This window comes from Paroedura picta, chromosome 8 (genome assembly GCF_049243985.1).
Source record: "Paroedura picta isolate Pp20150507F chromosome 8, Ppicta_v3.0, whole genome shotgun sequence".
Classification (NCBI taxonomy): Eukaryota; Metazoa; Chordata; class Lepidosauria; order Squamata; family Gekkonidae; genus Paroedura; species Paroedura picta.
This window is the reverse complement of record NC_135376.1, coordinates 88,621,317-88,634,787: the sequence shown is the minus strand read 5'-3', so window position 1 is coordinate 88,634,787 and position 13,471 is coordinate 88,621,317. Positions and strand designations below refer to the sequence as shown.

The window sequence follows — 13,471 nt, the reverse complement described above, 5'->3', positions numbered from 1 at the left end:
ATTGTTTGATGCATTTAAAGCATCGGAGAGGTAAAGTGACACGTGGAGATACTCTGGAATAACTTGATTGAACATGGCAGGTCCAACAGATGTTGCTGAAAATGAAAGGAAAGCTTTACTAAAGCAACGATTAACCTCAAAACCACCCTTCATCCTTTTCTGAAAGGCAGTTCTGGTAGAATGTTTTGCATTAGCTGAATGGTTTGCGGGGCGATTCAAGTGGGGCCGCGTCAGTGAAAACCTCGGGACAAATTGGCCCTTTGTGCCATAATCTTTATTGGCAGTTCTGCGAGACAAGGAAGAATTCACGGGATTATCCGCTGAGAACTCCCAAAGCTGCATGCCAGAGTTTACCTCAGCGTCAACAAAGCATTCTGACGTAATTTGACTTGACATCTGAATTACAAATATTAATTCTCTGTGTGATCCTAAGCAGCATTACTTTCCTTCTATGCCCATGGGCCTCAGTGGATTTAGGAGACTGTTAATTGGGTTTAGGACTGCACTGTAAGTAAGAGTAGGCATTAGTGGCGCATGTAAGATCAATACACGTGAAAGATTAATGTATATATGTATATTTTTCCTGCTTGGCCACAGGTGCAAAGGACATTTCTTTCTCTTCAGAACGTATCTAGTAGATCCGAACTGCAGCAAACATATAAAAATCTTCAGAGAGAACTGGAAAAGCTGGACCGTTTGGCATATAAACGACAGCAGGTAAGAATATTGAAAGAAATAATAACAACCCAGTCCAATGTGCGCTTAGTTGAAAGTCTAGGTCACTGAGCTCACTTAAGGTCAATCCTAAAAAAGCATGCCTACAACTGGCACCTAAGAAGAAACAAGAAAATAAAAGGAACCGGGGCTTGTGCAAATAATACCTTGTTCGTCTGCTTATTGACTTCATTTACATTCCACCTTCCCCTCCAAGCAGTAAGGTGAGTTTTACTGTGTAAGGGCCAAAGCTCACTGAGCAAGCTTCCCAGCAGAGTTGGGAATCCATTTTTAGGGTGACCAGGGGGATTCCTGGTAGATGCAGCCCCCTCCCAGTCTAATATCAAGCTGGATGTTTCAGCCAGAGGATCTTTAGTGGTTAACTACTATGCGGGTCCCATTTGGGGAAGGTCTGGGGGGAGGGGAAATCAGCGGCAGCTGATTCTGAGGAAGATGATCCCTGGAGAAAGCTTTCCTTACATTGATGAAGGCCAATCAGAACTTGGAGATGTTTCCACCTTTTCTACTGAAGGGAGGTACCAGGTCTGTTGAATAAAGAGTTTGGCAGGGAAACAAAAGTTTGAGTTGATTGTCCCATTTTGTGAGACATGTCTTGCAGCTCTACTCAGCCAAGGGATCCTGAGTACGAAATTTGAGGCCTGTAGGAGAAGTTGCCTGAGTTCAAAGGCAATTAAAAATCTTGCTTGCAGAGGCAAACATTTGACACTTCCAGCAGGCAGACAGTGTTGCAGCGTGGATGTAGGGTGGCATCTGGAACCCTCCAGAAGGCATTGTCCAACAGGTACAGAGGATGCTTGCTGTAACTTCATTTGGAGGATTTAGGGCTATCCACCAGCTGGTGACCTGGGCCCATTCTGCACACATAGGATAATGCACTTTCAATGTGCTTTGGTATATGGATTTTCCTGTGCAGAACAGGAAAAACTACTTCTAAAGTGTATCGAAAGTGCATTATCTATTGCGTGCGGAATAGGCCCTGAAGTTAATCAAGTTGCTTGATCTGTAGAGGAAGAGGAAGGTAGACAGCAGTCTGTCCATTGTCCTCCCACCCCTTTATTGCAATTCCTTGACCCACGTGACTTTTAGTCTGTGTGGGTCTTGTCTCTCCAGGAATGTTCTGTTTGTGGGTTAAGAGAAGTAATGTGTGCCTTCTTTGGATTGTTGGTTGATATCAAAGCAGGGACATCACCAGAGCACTTGTATGCAGTTACTCCTGTCTAAGCCCAAAGATTTCAGGAAGAGGAGACTGGAATTACTCTGCATCAGTTTGCACTGTTAAGGCATTTACAGACTAAGTACAGAATTAACAGACAGCTGTAAACTACAACTAGTACTAGGGAAAATCTTTGCAGGACAGGTGAATAGAACAATACTCTTATGTTCCAGCAACAATAGCAAATTAATCTCACTTTCTTTTGTACTTCAGCCACACAGAAGACTCCATTTGGGTCTGAACATTTTGTTCTATTGGCACTCACATGCTCGTCCAGTGCAAGGACCGTTCCATTAATACAAGAAGTTCCCTGATCAGCTCTTGTGCTAGAGGTACACCTGGGTGCTCGTGGAACAAAACAATAAAATTCAGTCCTGTGCTGTTTGCAAAGCATCACAAAAAACCTGAGAACATGCAGACTGTTTCTGGAGTTTTGAGTTGCCGGCACATTCTCACTACATTGAATTCTGAGTGCAGACTCCAAATCTGCATCAGGCATTCTGCATTTGTGGTTTTTTCTGTCACTGGTCAGGACACTGTTTGCAGCATAAGTTTTGCAGTACTAGGAACAAAGGCCTAGGCATAAAACATGTCACCCTAAGAGTGACATGTCACACCAAGAACAAGCATGGTATAGTGGTTAAGAGTGGCAGCTTCTAATCAGGAGAGCTGAGTTGTATTTCCTGCTTCTCTACATGCTGCCAGCAGGGTGACCTTGGGCTTGTCATAGTCCTGATATTGCTGTTCTCACAGAGCAGTCCCACCAGAGCTCTCTCAGCCCCACCTCCCTCACAGGGTGTCTGTTGTAAGCCTCTTTGAGACTCCTTTGTGTAGTGAAAAGGTAAAGGTAAAGGTATCCCCTGTGCAAGCACCGAGTCATGTCTGACCCTTGGGGTGACGCCCTCTAGCGTTTTCATGGCAGACTCAATACGGGGTGGTTTGCCAGTGCCTTCCCCAGTCATTAACGTTTACCCCCCAGCAAGCTGGGTACTCATTTTACCGACCTCGGAAGGATGGAAGGCTGAGTCAACCTTGAGCCGGCGGCTGGGATTGAACTCCCAGCCTCCTGGGCAGAGCTTTCAGACTGTATGTCTGGTGGGTATAAAACTGACTTTTCTCCTTCTTCCAAATACTATAAACAGGCAAACAAAATACACATAAACCAAGACATTACAAAAGCATGAATACAACTATACATCCATCATGGCAAGAACATGTGAACTAGAGAACAGGATCATGACACTGTGTTGGATGGGGCCTGGCCAGGTGCCACCTTCCCCTTCTTTGGTGAGGCTCAGCTAGGCCAGGTGCCCATCTTTCCTGTGTTGCTCACAGCTTGGGTGGTCCAGAGGCTATTGTTCCCAGAGCTGGTTTGGCCAGCTTTGGCAGGGAGTGATTTGGCCCACTAGGAAAAGTCCCGGGGGGCATAATTGCCAATCCATTCTGCAGCACCCAGGGAAAAAAAATCCTCATGTAGAAAGAAACAGTTTTAGGGCTTCAAAAATGAGATGTTGGGGAACTATATTTGATTTCGGTGCACTGGAAAGACATGTATAGGTTTCAAAATGTTTCTTTTACTCAGATACTCTGTGGGTCTGTAATGTTTAAAAGCAGTGGCCCCTGATCTGGAGAACTGAGTTTGGTTCCCCACTTTTCCACATGCAGCCAGCTGGGTGACCTTGGGCTAATCCCAGTTCTCTCAGAGTTCTCTAAGCCCCACCTACCTCTCAGGGATAGCATGACTCTGTGTTTGTGGAGTATTGTCTGATGATCATACAAGGACATGATAGCAGCAAAGCTTGTGAGAAAAGGGAAAAGAGTTGTAAATAATGGGAATATTCTTGTCCCCATGTTTATCACTTCTCCTGATCTTTTCCCCCATGCTATACATTGCTGGGACAGGCACAGAATTTAAGTTAATGGATCTGCCAGTTATGGTCTAGTTTGGTCTCATGTTCTCCTTATGATCATGACCACCGCCTTGAGCCTTCGGGGAGGGCGCTTTATAAATATAATAAATAAAATAAAATAAAATATCCAGAACTGTGAGTTTAAAATGCCTGTGCACAATTCTCCACCTGTTAACAATTTCATCAACTAGAATGATATTTTTGGGTTGCCTATTTTATGTGATGAATAGTTCTGAATAACTGGTGCCTGAAATTTATTTATTTTTATTTATTCATTTCATGTCTTAAATTTATATCCTGTCCTGTCTCGAGTGGCTCATGGCAGACCACATCATTTAAAAAAGATTCATACAATATCAAATACCATCAAATACCAGAATACAACCTCTACTGTTGTAGCCCATAAAATCCTAGTCCGAGTCTACAGAAGACACAATATAGATTTGCTAATTGGCTAGCTGATGCAGGTTTAGGCGGGGAGGTCTTCTAATCTAGAGCAGGGGTAGTCAACCTGTGGTCCTCCAGATGTCCATGGACTACAATTCCCATGAGCCCCCTGCCAGCAACAGCTGGCAGGGGCTCATGGGAATTGTAGTCCATTGACATCTGGAGGACCACCAGTTGACTACCCCTGCTCTAGAGTTCAGATGTTAATTCTTTTTCGGCCTCAGATTTATGGCTAGTGGAACAACTCTGCCTTGAAAGCCCTGTGGAACTGTTGTAGGCCCCACAAGGCCCTGGTCTCCTTTGGCACCACATTCTACCAGGCCTCTGATTGAGGCCAATTTGCTCTCTTTAGGGCTGGTGGCCCTAAGTAGATGTGGATTATTTGCATGTCATTGGAAGCTGTATGAGCTGATACAGTATGTGTAGCGTAGTGATCCTTGTATCCCTCTTGTTAAAAAAAAAACCTGCCAGTAGGTGACAGTATTTTCAAAGGTATCAGAATTTATTTCCAAGTTTACAATTCAGCATCAAGAATTGCGCTAGGTTTAGCAAGCGTAAACTGGTCTATCTGGGATTTTTTGCTTTAAATTGTTTGGGTTGAGGATCATAGGAGAAAGTTACTTGTTTATTGTTTGAAAAGTATTTTGGTTCCGGTCTGTTAGTGTGACAAGGAATTAAAAGGAACCTTTGTTTCTAACAATGTTGTAGGGTAGTCTTTCTCAGCTTTTTTTTGCCACCGAGAAACCCCTGAAGCATTCTTCATCCTTTGAGAAACCCCAGCACAGTTGTGCAGAATACAGCTGAATACACTCCCCCCTGGGACCCCTCCCCTTCTCACGCCCCCCAGGCCCATCACTGGCCATTTTGATATGGTCATAACACCTGATAAACGATTAACCAATTTAAATCTATATATAAACTTAATTAACTCCCACCCATAAAGGAAACCTTTTGAGGGCTATTAAGAAAGCCTGTTGTAGAGTTACCAACCTCAAGGTGGGGCCTGGAAATCTCCCAGAATTCCCACTGATCTCCAGGCAACAAGAGATCAGTTGCCTTGGAAAAATTGGATTTTCGGAGGGGGGGGGAAGGAAGTCGGTGGCATTATACCCTGTGGAGGTTCTCCTTCCCCAAACCAGTCTTCTTTGAACTCTATCACAAATCCTTGGGAATTTTCCAATACAGTTTTGGCAATCCTAACCATGTAAGTTGTAAATTAGAAATTACAATTTCCTTCAAAAATTCCAAAAATTCCATCTATAGTGCCATCTGAGTTAGATTTACACCCTTTTGACCAGTTATAATGAAATAAAGCTTCTAGAAACAGAATGGATTATTCTTTTGAAGGGCAGGTGTTTTATCTGTGTTTCTGTTTGGATAGGGACGTATTTCGTGCATTTTGCTTTACTTTCCAAAATAAGTAGTTGGCTGTTGTTTGACGAATGACTGCTTAATAAGCACAAGTCATTGTTTGGGGTGGAGAAGGTCACAGCAGCTCAATGCTTAATTAAGTAGTCAGTATTTAGCCATTTGGCGCTACACAGAAGTTCCCGACGTCTTTTCTTATTTCCAGTGATTACGAGAAAGCATGTTGAGTTCCGTTTCTGGGCAGGGATGCTTCTTGTAAAAGTTTAAAAAGGGATTTATACAAACAGGATATATATCTACAGCTGGTGCAAGCCTCACCTCTCCCCTTCATTCAGCTCTCTCTTGAACATTTCAAGAAGCGTCACCAGCCAAGTGGGGAAGTTACTGTGCATTTGAGTGGTAGTAGTATAGTAGCAAGAGGAAAGGCTGGGAGACTTGGGAATGTTCAGCCTGGAGAAGAGGAGGTTGAGAGGGGACATGACTGCTCTTTTAAAGTATTTGAAAGGTTGTCACTTGGAGAAGGGCACAGCGTTTCCTGTTGGCAGCAGATGGGCTCGTATTTCTGTGAAGTCTGAGGAGATGTGCTCAGGGCAGGTAGATCTTTGGGATCCATCACTGCCCAGCCAGGTTGGCCGACAAAAGGAATGTTTTGTTCATGATAACATGCCCCAAGCAGAAAAAGAGCTTCACATTTCTGGAGGGATTAATTTAGAGGTGGGGATGACATCTCTTTGAACTTATTAACAATCATCTAGAAACCTCTTTTAGCACTGTGGCAATAACTGACAGGAACGTTGGGTGATGGAGAGACATTGGGGGTAATTAACTAATTAATTAGTTAATTGATTAGTTAATTGATTAGTTAATTGATTAGTTAATTAATTAGTTAATTGATTAGTTAATTAACTAATACTTAACAGCTGCAGACCAAATTCTTTTAAAGGAACCAATTGAAACTGTTACCTCAGGAGAAAACCAGAATTGCGATGAAGGAATAATTTATATTTTTTGATATTCACAAGGCCATTGCAGATCAAATATTTTACAACAGGTGCCAACTTAAGAAACCAGTACAAACTTCATATGAAGTTCCCACCAGAAAGCCAGATACTGTGGTCCTCGAGGGTAAGGTGACCAGATTGTCCCACTTTTGGAGGGACATCTGGGGGCACCTGGCAAATTGTACTTATGTTGAAATTAAAAAAAAACATATATTACAATACTATTTTTGCGTTCTATGAAATTTTTTGTTGCTCCATATAGGCCAAATTTTAATCAAGACCCCCCCCCCCCAGTCAATGGTGTCCTGCTTTACCAATGTTAAAATCTGGTCACCTTACTCTAGGGCAGTGGTCCCCAACCTTTTTATCACCGGGGACCAGTCAACGCTTGACAATTTTACTGAGGCCCGGCCGGGGGGGTAGTCTTTTGCCAAGGGATGTCGCCGCCACCTGAGTCCCTGCTCCACTTGCTTTCCCGCCGTCTGCTGTGAGGCGCTGCCAGCAGCAGCTGCGCAGTGCCATGCCGAGGGGGAGCCCCAGCCATGGCGGCTGACGGAAAGCACCAAAGGTAAGCCGGCGGCAGAGTGGCAGGGCAGCCCCTGAGGCAGCAGCCAGGAAGGAGGACAAGGAGGAGGTACGGACCAGTTCCAACTGATCTGCGGACCGGCACCGGTCTCTGGACCGGGGGTTGGGGACCACTGCTCTAGGGTATTGGACTGAGACCCAGAAAATCTCTCTTTCTGCATGTCTCACTAACCCTTCAGTAGACAATCTGAGGAAGCCATCAGCTTGTAAATGAAAAAGAGCAATGCTTAAGATCTAGCCCCTCTGATCTGTTTCAGGTGTTTCTGCTCTGTAATTCGTGTTGCTTTGGTCTTCCTATCTGGTCCAATTTTCATCTGCTGTAGGGGTCAAAGTGTTGCTTTAGGTCAAACACACCGCTCTTTTGGGAGTCCTGCAATATATTGATCTCCCTTGGACAGAGACATACATATGGATGTTTTATCGAAGCTCTAACACTGGAACTGGGATGTTGTGAAGGAGGTTTATTTGCAGATGAATGCTGCCTGTCAGGTGCTGCTCAGACCCAGTGACAGCTCTGCTACCAAGAAGCAGTTCTAAGGCTTTTCTAAAACATTCATCACGGTTAACATAAGCATCCTGGCTGGCACCACAAAGCCTTGAGAACCAAGAAATCACCTTATGCTTAGGTGACGTTTTTTAAGGTGTCACTCTGACACTACAAGAACGAAGGACGTTAATTCTTCCCTGTTTGAAATCACAAGATTATTAACAACCCTTGCCTTAAAACGTAGGACGGCACCATCCTAAAACTGATTTAACTAATTAGACAAGTGAGGAAACTGTTTTTCCCCCCTTTTTCTTGAAGAACAGTACATGGAATAATGTGACCATCGGCTTCACTGCGGGCTCCATCCACAGATAAGGAATGCATCGCTGCAGCCAGAGTTCTTATTGCTGGTAATGCCTTTGGCGTGCCTGTGGCATTACTGGCTCAAATTCAAAGGAAGTTTTGTTTCTGCTTAAAGATCTCTCATAACAGGGTGGCATAGCAGCTAACAGCAGAACTTTTAGAGCATGTAAAAATACCACTCGGCTGTGATGTTAACGTTAAGGTGCTTGTTTGATTTTGATTGTATACCCCCAGGCAAATAATATGTGATAAAAGAGCTTTTTAAAAATTTGCCTGTACCAAAACCGTTTTAATTGATCATGAATTATTTAAAAAGTGCTATTTTAGATCTGTGCAAGAACGCATCATGGCCACTTCTGTGTGCGGAATTTCTTTCTTTTTTTTGTAAGATAAACGACAACTGAAGCATTTGTTGGTCGAACTGAACCACTCTGAGCGCATTGCGGTGTGCCAACTCTGGCATGCAGAAGATGGAGGAAGACTACAAAAAAGTTGTATCTATTGTCCAAGATGGGCTTGATCCAATTTGAGATGCAGTCGGGTCTCTTGTAGGGTATCAGCAAGCCCAATCTTCTCCCCCTCCCAACATGGTGATTGCATATACACATCTCAGCACAACTGGAGTTGAAAACTCTGTCCTGTTTCTATCACCTAGGATGCTACTGGGGTGAAAAAGCTCTGTTTGCACTGCAATGGGTGAAGCAGGACTCTTCATTTGATGTTCAGCCTTTGAATTTGTTGTTTTAACTGGGTAACAAGGTACATGTTTTCTAGGATGCAAGCCAATAATTTGGAAAACACTTCCTTATAAAACCCATCCACTTCTGCAGATAAATGTTTCCAGCAGTTTGGGATGAGGCAGAAACATCCACAAAGGTTTCAGGAGGGCTCTGAGCATGAAGATGCTATTTGAATGTGTAAATAACCATATGCTGAAGGGGGAAAAAAATCCATGTTTGCATCTTGTTCAGTGTGTAAAGTGACAGATACTGCAGTTGAAGCCGAGGAAGACGTAGCAGTCTGGGCGACAGCTTGGATGTGGAAGAAAAAATGAGTTAAATATAGCTCTGAAGGTTTATGCCTTGGGAGACACTTGCAAACAAAACTTTTGAACATAAGCGGTGTAATACTCATGGAATATTGTGCTTTGCACAGTTTTAAGTATGAAGATGCAATTGAAAGTGGTGTCACTGCTTCTAAGTAACTTCTGCTCAATTATACATGAGCAATTCTTTTTTATCAGCTACTTGTAACTGAGAGATAAATGTGTTTGTCCTTACCATCTCTTTAATGAAGAACTAATTTAGAGGAGAGAGAATGGTTCTTTTTGAATTTTACACAAGGAATCCCAAAGTCTAATAAAAAGGACATTATACCTTTTTATTCGGGGGGGGGGGGGCTCATTCTCAGGGAAGTGTTCCTAGGGCTACAGCCATAACCATGGTTTCTTCTATGGTCAGAGCTTGCAGATGATCACTGAGATCCTGGCTTGCCTTGGTTTTGTCACCAATTGTACTGCCTGGCATAGCCAAGTGTGCCATGACACAGCATGGTGCTGAGGTGAGAGGAAAGCATTAAGCAGGAACAGCTGTTGGGGGCATCAACAAACCACTCCCACTTCACCGGAAGTGATGTTACTAGGCCTCTTCCTGTGTCACCAGAATTGATGTATCTTTTAGACCCAGCCCACCCCTACCTTTATTTGACTTTCACACATTGTTCCAGATGCCAGCTGGAGGGGGGGGGGAGAGGGCTGGCCAAAAACCAAGGGGCCATAAGGAGGTCCACCAACAGGACCAAAACTGCAGAAGCACTTTTCCATTGGTTGGTTTCTGGCACAGGGACTCTGGGGACTTGTCATTCACATGGCCTTCCCTGTATGGCACAAGGCCTCTTGATGGCCTTTGAGATTTGGCCACTCTGTGACACAGACTGGTGGACTGGTGAATATTCCTAGTCAGGAGCGGGGCTGGCTTCTGCAAGTTGAAGGTGAGATGGAAGAAGCTGCGGCCGGGCTCTAGGGCTTTGGTGGAGGAAACACACCTTATCCTGCCCAGAGATGTCCATCCCCCTTACTCAGGCTTCAGCCCCAGCCCCAGGAACCTTTTCCCCGAAGAAGAGCAAAAGCCAGGCCAGAGTGCAGGTATCGTTCTGTTCATGAAGCATAGGAGATCAATTTGCACTTCTCTGATATTGCCAGCCCCCCCCCCCGAAGTTGGCATCTCTAGCAATGTGTGTAAGTCAGCTGTAGGCGGGTTTGGAGTGGGTCTAATAGATATGCCGCTGATATGCTTGCAGTAATATTTGAGAAAGTATTGGTATTATAATATTTTTTGTTTAAAATGTTTTGAAAGTATTGCCTGCATTTCATTGCAGAAGGCTAATTAAAACACAAGCAGTATTTTATGTCAAGAAATTTATGTTGGCCTTTTTATCGCTGAGGAGGACTTGAATGGTCCTGAATAAGACCCCAACAGGACTGTCTAGAAACAAGTAGATATCTAATAATGGACAGAGGGTAGTATTTGAAAAAGCTTGTATTTAGTAGTGTGAGCAGATGGCAGACGTGTGGGAAATAAGATACATGGCAAGTGATCCAAAAACCAACAGGACCATGGAGAGCAACAGACAAGTTGCTCTAACCCAGGGGTAGTCAAACTGCGGCCCTCCAGATGTCCATGGACTACAATTCCCAGGAGCTCCTGCCAGCGAATGCCAGCGAATGCTGGCAGGGGCTCCTGGGAATTGTAGTCCATGGACATCTGGAGGGCCGCAGTTTGACTACCCCTGCTCTAACCAAATGGAGAGCTCTGTTAAGACCTATTTCCTTAAAGCAGGGGTGGTCATACTGTGGTTCTCTAGATGTCCATGGGCTACAATTCCCTTGAAAATTGTACTCCATGGATATCTGGAGAACCACAGTTGGTCACCCCTGCCTTAGAGCTTACCACTTCCGTCTCATTGGCAGAATGCTCTGGGAGTTAGAACGTAAGAGAAGCCATGTTGGATCAGGCCAGTGGCCCATCCAGTCCAACATTCCATGTCACGCAATGACCATAACCCTGGTGCTTTCAAGAGGTTCGTCACCAGGTCCAGAACTTCAGAAGCACTCCCACTAGTGCTCTCCCAGCACCAAGAAGACATAGCAGCACTGCCCCAGACATAATGTTCCATCTATACATTGTGGTCGATAGCCACTGGTAAGACTTCTGCTCCATGTATTTATCCAATCTCCTTGTGGAGCCATCTATGCTTATAGATGCCACTACTTCCTGTGGCAGTAAATTCCATGTGTTAATGACTCTTTGAGAGAAGTACTTCCTTTTATCTGTTCTACCCCTATTGCTCATTAATTTCATTGAGATCTTTTATTGTGTCTTTCATGCATAATTTTGTAAACCTCTTATCATACCAGCCCTCAATTGTTTCACCAAGCTTTTATCTTTAACCTTTCTTCATAGGGAAGGTGTTCCATCCCCTTAATCATTTTAGTTGCCCTTTTCTGCCCCTTTGCTAATGCTATATCTTTTTTTCATGTACGGTGACCAGAACTATACAAAGTATTCCAAATGAGACCACACCATAGATTTATACTGGGGCATTATGATACTGACTGATTTATTTTCAGGCCAATTCCTAATAATCTTCAGCATAGCATTTCTTTTTTAGTGCAGTTGCACCTTGAATCGACATCTTCAGTAAGCTATCTACCATGACTCCAAGATCTGTCTCTGTGGGGATCTTCGATTACTCAGAAAAGCAGACTCTTGACAGATAGTTAAAGATTTCTTTATTAAATAAGAAAGTACTCTCATCAAGGCATCGTTGAAACTGGGGGCAAGGATAAAGGTCTTCCCTTATCTACCAAACCCTGCCTTCCCCTCCCGTGGGAGCCCAGGAAAAATGGGAGGAAATCAAACACTCCAATGAGAAATTTGGCTCCAAGGGAGAGGGGAAAGGAACAGAGCAAATGGCTTGCTTAGGGGTTAGAAAGGGGGGGAGGGAAATGGAGGGAAAGGGGGGGAACAGAAATGCAGGAAGAAAAATCAGGGTCATAAAACACAGCGAAGGAGACAAGCTGCCCCCATCTTCTACACAGGAGTGAATACTCTACATAACCTTGTTACATTAACATCCTAAATAATGGCAGAAACCACAGGATTCTGACTTCCTGCCACCCTACGATTTGCCTCCTGCAGCAATAGACAATGGAGAAGGTTTCAGGGGATAGGCTGATTGGAAGTCCTGGACCAGCCTGGGCGCTCGAACATTATTATTATTATTATTATTATTATTATTATTATTATTATTATTATTATTATTATTATTAGATTTATATACTGCCCTCCCTGAAGGCTCAGGGGAGCAGCCTTCACCCACTCCTTGTTCCCATAGGAAATTCCTTCCAATCCACAAGATAACCAAAGGGTTAAATGAAACCTCTTCCTACTCCACCCTCTTTCTCTGGGCCACAGTGAACCACGGCCAGGATGAAACAGGAAAGGATGTTCTTTCCTGGGTGATCCCCCCACCAGCAGAATGAAACGATGGAATATCTGAAATTGGTAGATTTAGTATGGGAGATATCAGAAATTACCCAGATATCTGTTGGAGGACTAACTCTGCTAAAAATGCAAACTCCGTTAAATTCTTAACTTGTCTTGCTGACAGCATCATTTCCCAGAAAGTCGAGAGGGGAACCAGGGGCTCTACTGTTTTAGACTTGATTCTCATCAATAGGGAAGAACTGGTAGATGTGGCGTAAGTAGTGGGCATACTTGGTAGCAGTGGCCATGTGCTTTTGTAATATTCAATTGTGGGAAAGAGAAAACCTTTACGTAGTCGTACATATAGATTGGACTTCAGGAAAGCTGATTTTCACAGACTTAAAGGTGTGTTGTGTAGAGTCCCATGGTCAGAAAGACTTAAAGAGATGGGAGTCCAAGAGGACTGGGAGTTTCTTAAAAGTGAAATACTAAAGGCTCAATCACAAACAATTCCCTTGAGAAGGAAAGATGGAAGGAGCCTAAGGAAGCCAAGTTGGCTCCATAAGCAGTTGTCAAAAGATTTGAGGAATAAAAAAGAGTCATCCTTATTACCAAGGATGAGTATAAACAAATAACCAATAATTGCAGGGGGAGTGTTAGAAAAGCTAAAGCTCAATATGAGCTTAGGCTAGCAAATTTTGGTCTAAAAGACCGTAAATCAAAGATAAAAAGCTTAGGCTAGCAAGAAATGCTAAGTATAACAAAGAATAGGGACACCATAGGACCACTGCGAGGACAAGAAAGTGAAATTATAACAGATGATGAAGAGAGGCTGAACTGCTTAACTCCTATTTCTCCGCCATCTTCTCTTGTGA

General features: G+C 43.7%; 1 protein-coding gene across 2 annotated transcripts in view; it reads left to right on the top strand.

Annotated features, from left to right (window-relative positions):
- The window catches only part of CTNNA3 (catenin alpha 3), a 1,001,628-nt gene that overhangs the window by 50,063 nt on the left and 938,094 nt on the right, over positions 1-13,471 (top strand). For both annotated transcript variants that reach the window (XM_077350757.1, XM_077350756.1), the window contains exon 5: positions 598-717. In XM_077350757.1, the coding sequence (XP_077206872.1) occupies positions 598-717 (120 nt within the window). The remainder of the gene's footprint in view (positions 1-597; positions 718-13,471) is intronic.